Source organism: Podarcis vaucheri (genome assembly GCF_965113315.1).
Source record: "Podarcis vaucheri genome assembly, chromosome: 9".
Classification (NCBI taxonomy): Eukaryota; Metazoa; Chordata; class Lepidosauria; order Squamata; family Lacertidae; genus Podarcis; species Podarcis vaucheri.
This window is the reverse complement of record NC_138767.1, coordinates 53,047,130-53,060,920: the sequence shown is the minus strand read 5'-3', so window position 1 is coordinate 53,060,920 and position 13,791 is coordinate 53,047,130. Positions and strand designations below refer to the sequence as shown.

General features: G+C 44.4%; 1 protein-coding gene across 5 annotated transcripts in view; it reads right to left on the bottom strand.

The window, feature by feature from the left end:
* Positions 1 to 1,468: 1,468 nt before the first annotated feature.
* Positions 1,469 to 13,791, bottom strand: part of LOC309540862 (cytochrome P450 4V2-like) — an 18,310-nt gene continuing 5,987 nt past the window's right edge. Inside the window, exons 1-10 of one of the 5 annotated variants that reach the window (XM_082238209.1) lie at positions 12,728 to 13,057; positions 10,534 to 10,619; positions 8,928 to 9,118; positions 8,568 to 8,637; positions 7,490 to 7,616; positions 6,481 to 6,672; positions 3,950 to 4,052; positions 2,836 to 2,970; positions 2,252 to 2,431; positions 1,469 to 1,832 (exon numbers count right to left, since the gene is read on the bottom strand). In XM_082238209.1, the coding sequence (XP_082094335.1) occupies positions 1,660 to 1,832; positions 2,252 to 2,431; positions 2,836 to 2,970; positions 3,950 to 4,052; positions 6,481 to 6,672; positions 7,490 to 7,616; positions 8,568 to 8,637; positions 8,928 to 9,118; positions 10,534 to 10,619; positions 12,728 to 12,910 (1,440 nt within the window). In that variant the 5' untranslated portion in view covers positions 12,911 to 13,057 and the 3' untranslated portion in view covers positions 1,469 to 1,659. Of the gene's footprint in view, positions 1,833 to 2,251; positions 2,432 to 2,835; positions 2,971 to 3,949; positions 4,053 to 6,480; positions 6,673 to 7,489; positions 7,617 to 8,567; positions 8,638 to 8,927; positions 9,119 to 10,533; positions 10,620 to 12,727; positions 13,058 to 13,791 lie in introns of those variants that run through there. The other 4 variants (XM_082238208.1, XM_082238207.1, XM_082238206.1 and 1 more) reach the window with 4 other exon arrangements.

Here is a 13,791-nt window from a genome sequence, read left to right as displayed (position 1 = left end):
ATGGGGAAGGCGCCATCTGTTAAATTTCCACCTGTCAGGCTGTTACTACGCAGAGAATCAGGCATAAAGGAAAAAAGAAAACAAAGCAATGCTATTATGGTCACAGTTTTCTTACCTCATCTGTCCAAAAGTTTCATGAAGCTTAAAAGACTACTATGTAACTTATAAATCTCTACTTACACAAACAGTTGGGACAGATTGTAATCTTCACCCTAGATCCAAAAAGCCAGCAGAGTATTTACCCAGTGCCAGGAAATCTTGGATACATCCATGCTTCGGAACCCATTTAATCCTTATCTCTCCCCCTCTCTCCATGTATTAAAAGTTACATAGGGTAGCCATAAAATGGTATTATACCCATTTTCAGCTGCTATGTGTCATGGGTGCTATGGCACCAACTAGGACAGCACAGGAGTGGCATGCATGGTCAGAAGAGGAAGATGACTCCAAGGTGGGGAGCAGAGGCAGACTGGGCAGTGACTCAGATGAGGAACCCATCCCAGCAATCCCAGGCATCCCAGAAGGGAAGGGAGAACCAGCAGGGCCCATTGCCACATCACCTCCAGAGCAAAATATTTCTATGGTAGTTGAGGAGCTGACCAGCCAATCAGTGGAGCTAGCTGGGTCAAAGGTGGGGAGATAGTTTGGGGGTTGGATTAGAGTCCTGCCCAGTGTCAGGAATGCTTGGATACAAACATCATGCTCTGGAATCAATTTAATGGATGATTCATGATTTCTACCTTAATCTCTTAACTTTAAAAAGTAAACTAAAAATATTGGCATACCTGCATTAAAGTGAGAGGGTTGATTATAGTCTGCAAACTTCTTCTTGATTGGATACTGCCACTTCTTTATCTAAAGCAATGAACCACAGAACAGACAAAAGGTGGCTTCTCAACACCACATCGTCTTGGATGATACTGAGGTCACTTCCAGATGATTTCTTTAATAAGCATTCACCCTGATTTGTTTGCAGAGAGAATTCTGGCGAGACAATGATAATTCATCCAGATTTGTTTTGAGGGACATATTGGGTCAATCAAGTGTTATTCCAGGCTTTCCAGTGTGCTTTCACCTTCCTTGTTTTAAAAAAATATATATTTTGAGGACGCAGGCCTGTTTTACAAGAGCTCCAAATCAGCTTTAATTGTTCAACCTGAATTTGCTGGTATGAGATTGAATTCCAGTTCAAAATGCAGACAGTCTGGCAGTACCCTGATGATTTAGATCCATTCCAAATTTCTCTCCATCAGGACAGAGGGGTTCTCAAATTAATTTTTTTTAAATCCCTCTAAAGGCAGATTTCCACTACATGCTAAGAACAGGATTCCAATTCTGGAAATCCCAGAAGCACAAAGCACAAAGCAGCCTCTCTCACTCCTGAAGTCTTGAAGTCTCCCTCTTGAGAAGGGAAAGGCAAACCTGGATTGCAGCTGTTTGCTTTCAAAAAGAAACACCACCACCTTGGTTAGTAATAATAACAATTTTATTATTTGTACCATGTGCATCTGACTGGGCTGCCCCAGCCACCCTGGGCAGTTTAAAAAATAAGTCATAGTCGCATCAGGCACTCTGAAAAATCCTGCTATGAAAATTGATAGTCTTTACTGAAGTAGTCCCAATGCAGTGTGGTAAGGAATTTCCCTGAGGTTTCTTATTTTAAGAGCAGGAAGTTGGTCTCCTTTTCAACTGAATCCAGATGCCCTTATTTGGACGAAGAATCAGTTCTCCTACAGGGCAGAGCTGATCACGTCGCTGTGTACTTTCAATAAAGAAGTGCCTCAGGATGGTAGCTAGAATCGCCATTTCTTCCATCTTTGCAAAGCGCTGACCTGCAGAGGAGTTAAAAAGCAATTACAAGATGCAATTAACCATAGCAGTAGTGCACATTTATTGTTATTCAACACATCACAGGTCCCCAAAACTCAATTTTAAATTCTTAAACACTTAAGCATTTTTCTATACAGATGTATAATCAAATCCACCCAAACAAACAATGTGTGGGGAGGGGAAAGCCAATGGAAGGAAGGAAAAAGTGGGGGAAGTGGAAGGCAAGGGCTCATAGTATTGGTGCAGAAATGACCTTTAGACTTAGGTGTGTTTGCACTGTCCATTATAAAACTAACAGCCATGGCTTTCCTAAAGAACTCTGGAGACTATGATTTGTTAAGGATGCTGAGAATTGTTTTGAAAGATCAGTGATAGAAGCATACTGTGCTCTGGAGTTTTGACTTTTGACTCTCACACATACCGATACAGTTCCTTGGCCCTGCAGAGAAAGGCACATATGCATACGGGTGCCGCCCAGCTGCGTTCTCAGGGAAAAATCGCTCAGGTCTGAATTCCTCAGGCTCCGGGAAGACAACATGGTCTCTGTGCAGCAAGAAAGACCCAATTATGACATCCGTTCCTTTGGGTATCCTGAATCCTCCTGCCAAAGAACAATGGATAGTCGTGAAAACTTCTCCTTGTAAAACCAGCCATGCTAGCACTAAGCTTATAGCCACAGAACATCAAGGCATCAAGCTGCGATGGCTCCGTATTTGTAGAATGCTCTCCCCAAAGAGATTCAGCTGGCACCTTCATTATACATCTTTAGGCGCCAGGCGAAAACATTCCTCTTTAACCAGCCCTTTGGCTGATTGACATCAGATGCCCCTTTAAAATGTGTTGTGGAAGGAGGGCCGGATTATTGGGTTGTTTTCGTTTTTATTATGTATTTTTTATTTTGTAGTTTTATGCTGTGAATCTTCCCTGACACCTACAGGGTATAGGGTGGTATACAGATTTAATAAATAACGTAAATAAATAAATAAACCCGCTTGAAATACTTACTAATATAACATTCCTCACTCAATGTACGGCCAAAAAACGGGACAGAAGGGAAAAGGCGAAGAGCTTCTTTAACAGCACAATCCAGATACCGTAGTTGCTTCAAATCGTCCATTGTGATGTTACGATCCGAGTCCCCTGATATGATAACAAGAGGCGGTTAGAGAAACGTGTTATTGATTACCAGCAAAACATGCATCCTAACTTTGAAGTTCAGACACCTACTTTTAAAGGATGGTGGAACAGGGGACATTTGAGGGACTAGTTCAGTCACTGCCATAATTCATTTCTATGCTTAGGCTTAGGATGCAAGTCAGCATGTCTTCCTAAGCCAGAGGTTGAGATAAAGCATAAAAAGCATTAGGCCAGCTTCCTGACTCCAGAACGGTATTTTGTCAGCTGCTGAGGCTACTAAAGGACAGAGCTTCCAAGCACTCATAGCCCCACTCTGCCAGCAAAATAACTAACTAACTTCAGTCTCTTTTGTTTTAGGTATGAGACTAGCTGCCATCCTTTTATAGGTGGTCCCTTTTAAGAGAGCTAAACCAGCGGAGCATCATTGTCTGGTGAAGGGAAAGGATGCTAAGCATCATTGATTGTTTCTGCCGAATGTTATCTGGGAGACTTTGAGAAATATGCCAAGCCAGAGTAGATCCCACCTACAGAGTTTATTATTTAAATGTTTCCTGTTAGACATGGGGGGGGGCAAGTGGGTATGATTTGGTGAAAACAGCTTCATGGGCCAAACTGGGACTCATGCTGGGCCAAAGGTACTGGACTTATATGAGCAGAATTCTCTGATCTGGCCTCGTACAGAGTATGAATAAATGAGCTTTCCACACCAATAAAGTGTTTCAAAGTTGTACTGCAAGCTGGCTTTAAACCTGTTACAAAATACATTGTAAACACAAATCAACACATTGCTCTTAAGCAACAGGCGATTTGCTACAATTCTCTGCAAATGGAAATCTCCACAAAATATTTTATGCCGTTAAGCCTCAATGTTTTACAAGAGGTCCTCCGTCTCTGCATTAGAAGAATCAATAAATACCCAGAAGTATTCCTGCAGACCATACTTACCCAGGTTTATACTCACAGAAAAGAAAAATAAACTTACCAAAAACCTCATCAAGTTCATGGTGAACTTTTCTTTGGGCTTCTGGATGACTTGCAAGCAAGTAAATACACCACTTCATGGCAGAAGCGGAAGTATCATGACCCTTGAAGGGGGAAATGAAAGAGGCCTAACGTTTATCAGAAAAATAGGATCCTCAGCCATTATAATGATATCCCAATCCAAGGCCTAAACAAAGTATTTCACACCCTCTGAAACTCACAGCAGTTTTTCTTAGCACAAATCCAAAATTTGAAGGCACCAGCCACATACAAGAGTACCGTATTTTTCGCCCTATAGGACACACTTTTTCCCCTCCAAAAATGAAGGGGAAATGTATGTGCGTCCTATGGGGCGAATGCAGGCTTTCGCTGAAGCCTGGAGAATGAGAGGGGTCGGTGTGCACCGACCCCTCTCGCTCTCCAGGCTTCAGGAAGCTCTGCGCAACCCTTGGGAGACCGGCGCAACTTCGCACTGGCCTCCCAAGGGTTGCACAGAGCTGCCTGCATTCTGAAGCCTGGGGCGCGCTGAAGAGCGCGCCCAGGCTTCGCGCAGCTCTCTACAAGCCTGGGAAGACCGGCACGACTTCCCGCCAGGCTCCCGAGGCTTGCGGATAGCAGGCTGTTCTGGGGGCTGGGGTTGGGGGAAGCTCAGGCTTCCCCCACGCCAGCCCCACGCCTGGGTGGGAAATAAAAAAAAATTTCTTTATTCCCCCCCCCCCAAAAAAAAAACTAGGTGCGCCCTATGGGGCGAAAAATACGGTAAGTCTTGTAAGTGTTTGGGGGGAAATTAAGGAAAACCATGTCCTAGGGTTTCTTCCAGGCCTGGTCACATTCCACGTGCTAAAGACAAACTGACATTCCTGAGTCACTCTCATATCTGAAAAGATCTTGGTAGGATGGTTAACACACCTATCTAAATACGAAACAGACATATACACTGAAGCTTGGCTTTTAGGTACCTTCATTTTATTTTATATGATATATGACATGTGACATGTGATATTGTTTTATTTTTATCCCACCTTTCCTGCTTTCACACAATCCCAAATGTGTCATGTATAAAACAATTGCATATTTCATAGAAAAACAATCTCTTGTATAAAAACATGCTTTCTTTTGTTTTTGCCCATTGCATTGTAACTGATCCCCACTTCCCATGTCTCAGTCAACTGAAAACAAGAGTTCCTTTGGAACTGCCTCCACTAGACAGCAGGCAGATAGATCCCTCTTGCCTCTTTGGTGCCCACCGAAGACCTTCCTTTCTCCACAACCATTTTAAGTGAGGATTTTTTTTTTTATCCCCATCTATATCTGGATTTAGGGACGCGGGTGGCGCTGTGGGTAAAAGCCTCAGCGCCTAGGGCTTGCCGATCGAAAGGTCGGCGGTTCGAATCCCCGCGGCGGGGCGCGCTCCCGCTGCTCGGTCCCAGCGCCTGCCAACCTAGCAGTTCGAAAGCACCCCCGGGTGCAAGTAGATAAATAGGTACCGCTTACCAGCGGGAAGGTAAACGGCGTTCCGTGTGCTGCGCTGGCTCGCCAGATGCAGCTTTGTCACGCTGGCCACGTGACCCGGAAGTGTCTGCGGACAGCGCTGGCCCCCCGGCCTATAGATGTGAGATGGGCGCACAAACCCCAGAGTCTGTCAAGACTGGCCCGTTCGGGCAGGGGTACCTTTACCTTTACCTTATATCTGGATTTGGAACTGTTTTATACATTGTATTCTTAAATTCTTTGTATTGTTAAAGCACTTCTGAGATATTTAAAAAGGAAGGAATTCATAAATGGAATTAAATGATTAATAAATAAACAACCATGCCTCAGTACCACTATAACCACCAGAGGGCAAACACACACAACAAAGTTATTGGTGAATCAAGTCAGGTTTTAATTATACTCACTGAACTACCATTAAGCAATCTGTCTGGCAGCTGTTTGTGTGCAAGTAGTTCTTTGTTTTCTTTATTAAAGCAAATTAATATCAGGCAATGATTTATTTCATGCCCATGTATTGTTAATGAAATAAGATGCATCACTGAGAATTTATTTATGCTCCACTGGAAGAGAATACCAGACTAATCGGGTACGGCAAATGCAAGCTTACCATCTAGCTAAGGGCAGCTTCAGATACACATTTTCTACATGTGTTAAATTAGCAAACACATATCTGAAACAATTATTTACAATTATTTTCTCTTAACAAGCTCAAACCAAGCCTAGGTACTTTTTTTTCAGCACTAAGCTGAAGTACCGTATGCTATGGCAGGTCCCATGTGTAGACATTTGCCTATAGCCAGAGATTTCTTGACTTGTAGAACAGCCTCTTAACACTTACACCTCTCTATTTGGAAGTAAACACCATTGAGTTCAATGGGCTTTACTCCCAGATATATGGGCCAGGATAGCATTCTTAACCACCATGCTATACCAGCACTCTTGTACTCGAGTAGGAACCACTCCCACTACTGAAATTTATATTGGCCAGAGTTCTTGGTGTGCTTTTTTCTTAGCACTCTTGTACTGGGCATTCTATACCTCAAACATGAATGTATCCACTTCCTCTCGTATGTCCAGGTAGCTCAACTTCTTCCCATCATCATCTGTGGCATTCAGAAGCATATCAAGAAAAGCTCTCCTGACTTTGTGCCCGTTTTGTTCACCGTTGCTGACAGCATTGCTTCTATGCTGCTCCTGGTTTTTTAGTTCTTGAGCTTTTTCTGCAATGACCTTAGATAATAAAAACAAAAAAAAGCCATTCATTGCTCAGATTGCAGGATCCAGTGTGTGCACTCACTGCAGTACCAAACAACATGACTAGCTATCTCTGTTGTCCCCTGAACCTAGCAAGGTCCGTATACCCAGTTATGAAGATGCATTTGATGTCTTGGCAATAACAAACTGTTGCTGGTGAGGCACAGTGGATAGTGTTGAACTGAAGCTTGAGTTTGAATCTCAACTCAGCCATGAACCCCAATAGGTAGCCTGAAGGTTGAGTCATTCTCTCGTAGCACAGCCTGCCTTGCAGGAATGTGGTGAAGATAAAATGGGAATTGCCACATGCACACTGTTACCATAGGGAAAACTATAGCTGTGATGGGTGGATGGATGGAATCACATAAACTCCAGAAAATAGTGCTCTTCATGGCATGTCATCCTGGACATTCAGGAGCCAAGGGGTTAGAAGAAAATGGGTGTCACTTTGGTCCTGCCCCCCAATGTCTCTAAGCTAACCTTCGTTCGTTGAATGCAAACGTGTGAAGGGAGCTTGGGAGCACAATTGCCTGAATACACAACACTCTTTGCAATCTGGAACACTGATAATGTGGGGATCCAGATTTCAGAAGCCTTGTAAGCGAGTTCAGGAAAAAAACACCCTCAAGCCGTCATTAGATGTTTTCCCTAAAGACACAAAGGCTGGGAGTGGAGAGAGCAAACTTTTGCCCAGCCTGACATGCTGTGAGCAGGGCTCCAAAGTCTGGGAGGGTCACAATTGTGAATACCTTTTGGTATCTGTGCCTATGAAATAGAATATTCAGCGGCTTACATTATCAGTAAAGCTGTGAAGTATCTTCAGACTCCTGTAATGTTCTCTTCCATCTTGGAACATGAGGTACAGAAGGTCAGGCCAGAGCCAGGGAGACTTCTGTCTTTGTTGAATCAGAACACTCATCCTAGGGTAACAAGCAACAAAGCTGGGTATATCCCTAAGAAAATGCAAAAAGTACAGGAAAGAGCCCAGATGTATTGCTACTAATCTGAGCAAATTAGTGTCATGAAAGACATGTAAAGAGAAATATGGTATACATGTGAAATAGATACAAAGAGCCCCAGCTCAGGACATACAGCTTGGGCCGTTTTCAGGCCCTCCACTGTGCAGGTCACCTCCAGTGTGGATGGGGCTTCTACATAATCATTCAACCCGGTTCGTGCAATCCACCTCCAAAAGGAATGGTGGGGGGGGAGATTGTACAAAGCAGGCCTTTGCAAGTTTTTCATGCAGATAATCAAGTTCAGGTTAAAGACAGAAGGAGCATCCCCACCCCCATCGTTCTGCCCGGACACTGAGGTCCAGCTCCGAGGGCCTTCTGGCAGTTCCCTCACTGCGAGAAGTGAGGTTACAGGGAACCAGGCAGAGGGCCTTCTCGGTAGTGGCGCCCGCCCTGTGGAACACTCTCCCTTCAGATGTCAAGGAAATAAACAACTATCTGACTTTCAGAAGACATCTGAAGACAGCCCTGTTTAGTGAAGTTTTTGATGTTTGATCTTTTATCGCTATTCATATTCATATTCTGCTGGGAGCCGCCCACAGTGGCTGGGGAAACCCAGCCAGATGGGCAGAGTATAAATACAAAATTGTTGTTGTTATTATTAGTAGACGTGGTGGTGGTGGTAGTATTAATATTATTATTATATCTGCATGGTGGAAGGGTTAGGGCCTTTTTTCCATGTAACCCCCCCCCCCCACCCCAGTAAGACACTGCGGATCAAGGCTCTGCTTCAGAGATGGAAACCTGTGGCCCTACAGATGCTGTTGAGACTCCAACTATCAGCATCCCTGACCACTGACAGGCCACAGGTTCCAAATCCTTGCTACTGGAATGTGTCATCCCACTAACAACTACCTGTAGACAGCTTGGGCATATTCGGAATCCTTATTGTGTTGTGCTCCTATGTTCTTGCCCATAGCTGTTTCTAGGAACAGAAGAGAGAGAGAAATCAAATGAAGACCCCTTCTCCTAGAAAGCACGAATGGGACCTAATCGGAGCAGAGGGCCCATCAAGCTCAGTGTTGACAGAATTTAAATGAACAACAAGCGATTCACGTTATTTTTAAAATGGCATGTGTCTAATTTAGATAAATTGTTACAAGGAGAACAACTCTTCTGGTCAGATCTCACAAAAATGTCCATTCGTCCAACAAATGAGCAGGGATGTTTAAACCTCATTTACTGCAACGCTTTGACAGCAGCAACTGTATTTACCACAGATTACATCAAGGGCACACAGAGTAATGTATAAAGTGCAATCGAACGGCTCCTTGTCCACATGTTTTTCAAGTTTCTGAACAAGGACATTGGCTTGTTCATTCATCACTTCGAGGAAATCTTCTAAGATGGTAAAATGGAAGGTGGGTGTTAACATTTTCCTTCGGGACCGCCATTTGCCTCCAGCGCTGCAAAACAAAGACTGAAACATCAATGCCTTCAAGCAGGACCTGGAACAAAACGTGGCAGTGTGCAGTGCTCCTGTTCAGGTTTCCAGACACTCCTTTCTTCCTCACCCCCAACTGACCATTTTTTTCTCTAACAGTCAACAGCCCATAGTCACTGATCATGTTCAGTCTCCAATGTGTTTTTTACTGGTTTCTTTCCACCTTGTCTCCCCATCCCTGCAATAAAGATTTGGCACTGGAAACCTGGGGGTTTCCCTGAACCCTCTGGTGCCCCCTTGCCTAGGCTACATAAAAGGATGATTGACCACATAAAGACTAGCACCTAGCAGACTGAGGTCATTAGTATGGTGATGTTCAAGCAATACACCACTTTTCAAATCTCATGGATCTCAATGCCAATTCTGGATTGGCAATGAGTGGTCACCTCCTAAGGCTTTTCCTTCATAAACTATTATCTCTTTCCTGTTCCAGCCAGCAGCTGAAAACTTCCAGCTCACTGCAGATTCTCCCAACTAGTTTTATGTTAATACAGGGGTGATGTTTCAGTTTTGCCCATTAGGCCATTTCATTTTTGCCCTCACATCAAATCATAGAATTGTAGAGCTGGAAGAGAACCTGAGTATCATCCAGTCCAGCTCCCTGCAATGCAGGAATATGCGGCTGCCCCATATAGGGATCAAACCTGAGACCTTGGTATTATCAGCACTGTGCTCTAACCAGCTGAGCTATGCAAGGATACATGATGCCATCTGTGTGTGACAGATAGAGATGTGGCTGCAAGTAAACCATCAGGAGCCTTAAAGTCAGTATCAATCAGCTGCTTGGCGCTGCCTTCAAAGCCCAACCAGTGGAGAACTCCATAGAGACCAGCTGACCTCTGCTAAAAGCAGGTCCTGAAGTCAGCACCAATCAGCTCTTCAGTACTTTTCTTGTAGCAAGGCTACACCCACCAGCCCACCTCCAAAGTCCACACAGGTGTGCAGGTGTTGTGTGGCCAGTGGGCTGTCATGGGTGTGGCCTGTAACCCCAGTCCCACTTCCTCCTTCACACATTCATTATACTGTGGTACCTCGGGTTACATACGCTTCAGGTTACATACGCTTCAGGTTACAGACTCTGCTAACCCAGAAATAGTACCTCGGGTTAAGAACTTTGCTTCAGGATAAGAACATAAATCGTGCTGAGGCGGTGCGGCAGCAGCAGGAGGCCCCATTATCTAAAGTGGTGCTTCAGGTTAAGAACAGTTTCAGGTTAAGAACGGACCTCCGGAACAAATTAAGTACTTAACCCAAGGTACCACTGTACATGTGTGGCAGGACTGATAACCCAACCTGCTCTGAACACACCAGCTACAATGTATTCCAAAGGGTAGGACAAAAGGGTACAATTCCCACTTATGTTCTGGGTCCGTTTACCTCGTTAGGAGTCCTGTGCCCAGCCAAGGATGCAAAAACGTGTAGATAAAGGGTTTTGCAAGATGCTTAGAGCTCCTCAACACTACCTGACAACAGAAGCAAGGAAAAATGTAACTTCTTGACTTTGCCTTTCTATGAATCTAACTTGAATCCCACACTCTTTCTCCTGATTGCCTGATGGTCTCACTAGCTCCCACTGGTTGCTGGGTCACCAGGAGGCAGACCCAGAGCCTGTCCGCCATAGGGCTCCCTTCTACAACTTGCGCTTTCATTCTTTTACTTTTTAGACTACAGAGTAAGGATGTGAGGACCTGTGAGTGCACAGCTCACGCACACGTCTGTTCTGAAAGCTCAATGTGTGGAGGTCAAAAGGACATCCCAGGTCACCTGAACTTGGCTCAGCTCATTCCCCATCTAGCGTATACCGGGAATTACTCATGTACTTTCAAATGTTCTTTGATAATTGCAAAAGCAGTTGAGATTCCCAGAAAGGTGCATGTTGCACTGAAAACCACATTTGGCATCTGTTCTTGGCTCCTGCTGCGTGACAGGCAGCTAGGGGCATCGTGTCATTTTCCAAGTGGAAGGCCTGCCTCCATAGGGAGCTGCAGACAGCAGCACAATCTGTCTCCATCATCATTGTCAGATGCTTCTTTCCCTGTGTCAACTCTGTTTCCCTATCACTATGTCCACCCTTATTTGTAAGACCAGTTTTAGCAGGATAATGACTCTGCTATTAAGATCCTAGCAAAAGGGGCCTGATTCCAGCCTGCCTGAGGGCCCTTCCTTCTGCCAGGAGAACCTAGCCTGTAAGTAGGTTGGCTAGATGCAAAATGTGGCAGAACTCCAGCACCTTTAATAGCTGTGTTGAAGAAGGAACTTCAACAGGTGTCCTGCTGGAATTTTCTCTTCTGTCTCACTCTTGCAAGTGCTGGAGATCTGCCCACCCTTGAGGGCTGCTGTGAACCCATCATCAAGGAACGGCTCTCAACACACGTACCCCCTCTTTATTATTTCTTCATGTATTCCAGAATGTGGATTATAGGGTTAAAGCCTAGAATTCCAAGGAACACAGCAGCCATATTTCTTGCTCCCACCCATTCAGCCCATCTGCTTCAATCTACCTCCTTTGTTTGCTGTGGCTGGGAGGGTGTCAGCTGTGCTTCAGAGAAAATGAGGTGGGGGGACAGATGATGGGACTGGGAGGGCAAATGTGGCTGCCCTTCCTTTTGCTGTACTGCATCATTTAAATCGGGAGTGGAGAGAACCTGTAGCCTTCTGGACTTTGTTGACCCCAACTCCCATCAGCCCCATTCAACATGGCCTATAGTCAGGAATGGAGGGAGGAGGATCCAAAAACATCTGGAGGACCATCTGCTTTAAAGCTCTTTGTCCAGCATAAGTGGCAGCAACCCTAGACCTATTCCATGCGGCTGGCAGTTGCAAGTGATTTCAGTCCCTTTTAACAGGATCCAGTAATTTGCATTAAAACAGCTGCACTTGTCAAAATCCTGCCAAAGGAAGGGGGGAGGGACTTTGCCCAGTTTTAAAATAAATAAATAAATAAATCAGAGCAGATATTATGGCATTTGCTTTTTGAAAAACACCACCTCCACACTGTTGATGAATAGCACTCAGCTAAGATCTTCAGACAGAACATCTGCATTAAGCATAATCCTCATGCTCATCCTACAAAATGAAGTGCAAGGTTTTCTTGAGTGCATGCACTGGAAAAACTATTTCTCTCTCTCTCATGTTCTTGGATTACAGTAGTATTTTTCAGAAGGATCCCAAATCTGATCTGGCACCTTTCTTTATATTTCTTAGAAATTAAGCCCTAGCGGCTTCCACAGGACTTATTCCCAGGAGTCTTTAGACTGCAATCCCCTCTGAGTCTATACAGAAATAAGTTCCAATGAATCTAATGGAGCTTGCTCCCAAGAAAGTGAGCAAGCCCCATTAGACACAATGAGACTTATTTTTGAGTAAATAGTCATAAGAGTGCACCAGTGTGTGAAAGAGAATGGACAACTCTACTCTCCCACCCCCATTTTTGGCTGACACTTTGGTCCTATTCATCATCCTCTCCAGGCATGCACTGTTTGGCAGATTATACTCAGGGGGAGGTGGGTTTTGGTAGTGCTGCAGGGGAGCTCCCCAGCCATGCAGTAAAGTCTAAGAATGACAACCTCACCTCTACAGTTTCTGGACGATATAAGAGCACAACGGGATGTGGTCCTATCCAAAGTTGCATCAGTGGGACATTCCGGAAGGGTTCCATGGAATTTATCATTTGCTGAAAGAAAGCTGGGAAAACATGCATCCAGTTTGAAATTGAGGAATTCAATGACACCACCTCTACGCTACTTGTTCTCATTTCACGTACTCTAAGCTAAGATCAACAGCCACACAGTAAGAGAACCCTCTTCCCAAATTCAGATTGCGAGAGACAAGGAGCTGATTCCAACCTCCCACTTTCACATAAAGTTCTAATTTATATAGCATGCTCAGCCATTCTCATCTAAGAGCATATTCAGATTTGCTTAGAAATCAATTTGACCATATAAAATGAGGCTCTTTTATGGGTGGGGCACTGCGTGATTGATGGGTAGTGTGCCCCACTCTGATATTGCATACAAAATAATCCATATTTGATTATTGTGACCATATAATTGGAGAAAGGGAGCCAGAAGTAACTGTAAAGCAGATGGATCAAGAAGCAATAGATATGTCCTGAACAGACAGCCTCGGTCCTAAGTGATTTAAGTACAGAAGGTGAGGCACAAAGAAGTCCTGCTATATATACGTTTGATGAAAGTCTATCTAACTGTCAGTCAATGTAGCCATGATAGAAGAAACATCTGCACCTAAGCAAATACATTCCTATCATGAAAGTTTGTGTTTCACGAATTCCTGAATAAATCCTGATCTGGCTTAGCTAGGTAAGATTCTAGAAAGGAATTGCAGCTAATTAAGAACTCTAAATTTCCTCTTCTCTAAAACAAGCATTTTAGAGCCAGTTATTTAACTAAACTCAAGCCTGTTTCCCTAATAAAAGCTTTTATTCAAGTGATGCCAACTGCAATCCTGGACAGGTGCTATAACAGCTGTAGGCAACCTAAGGCCCATGGGCCACAAGCGACCCACAGGGGTCGTTTAACCGACCCACAAGCCACCCCCGAACTGAGCTGCCTACTTGGTGAGTCCCCACGTGCTGCACTAAATCGGTGCAGCGTGGTGTGGAGACTCGCTTCTGTG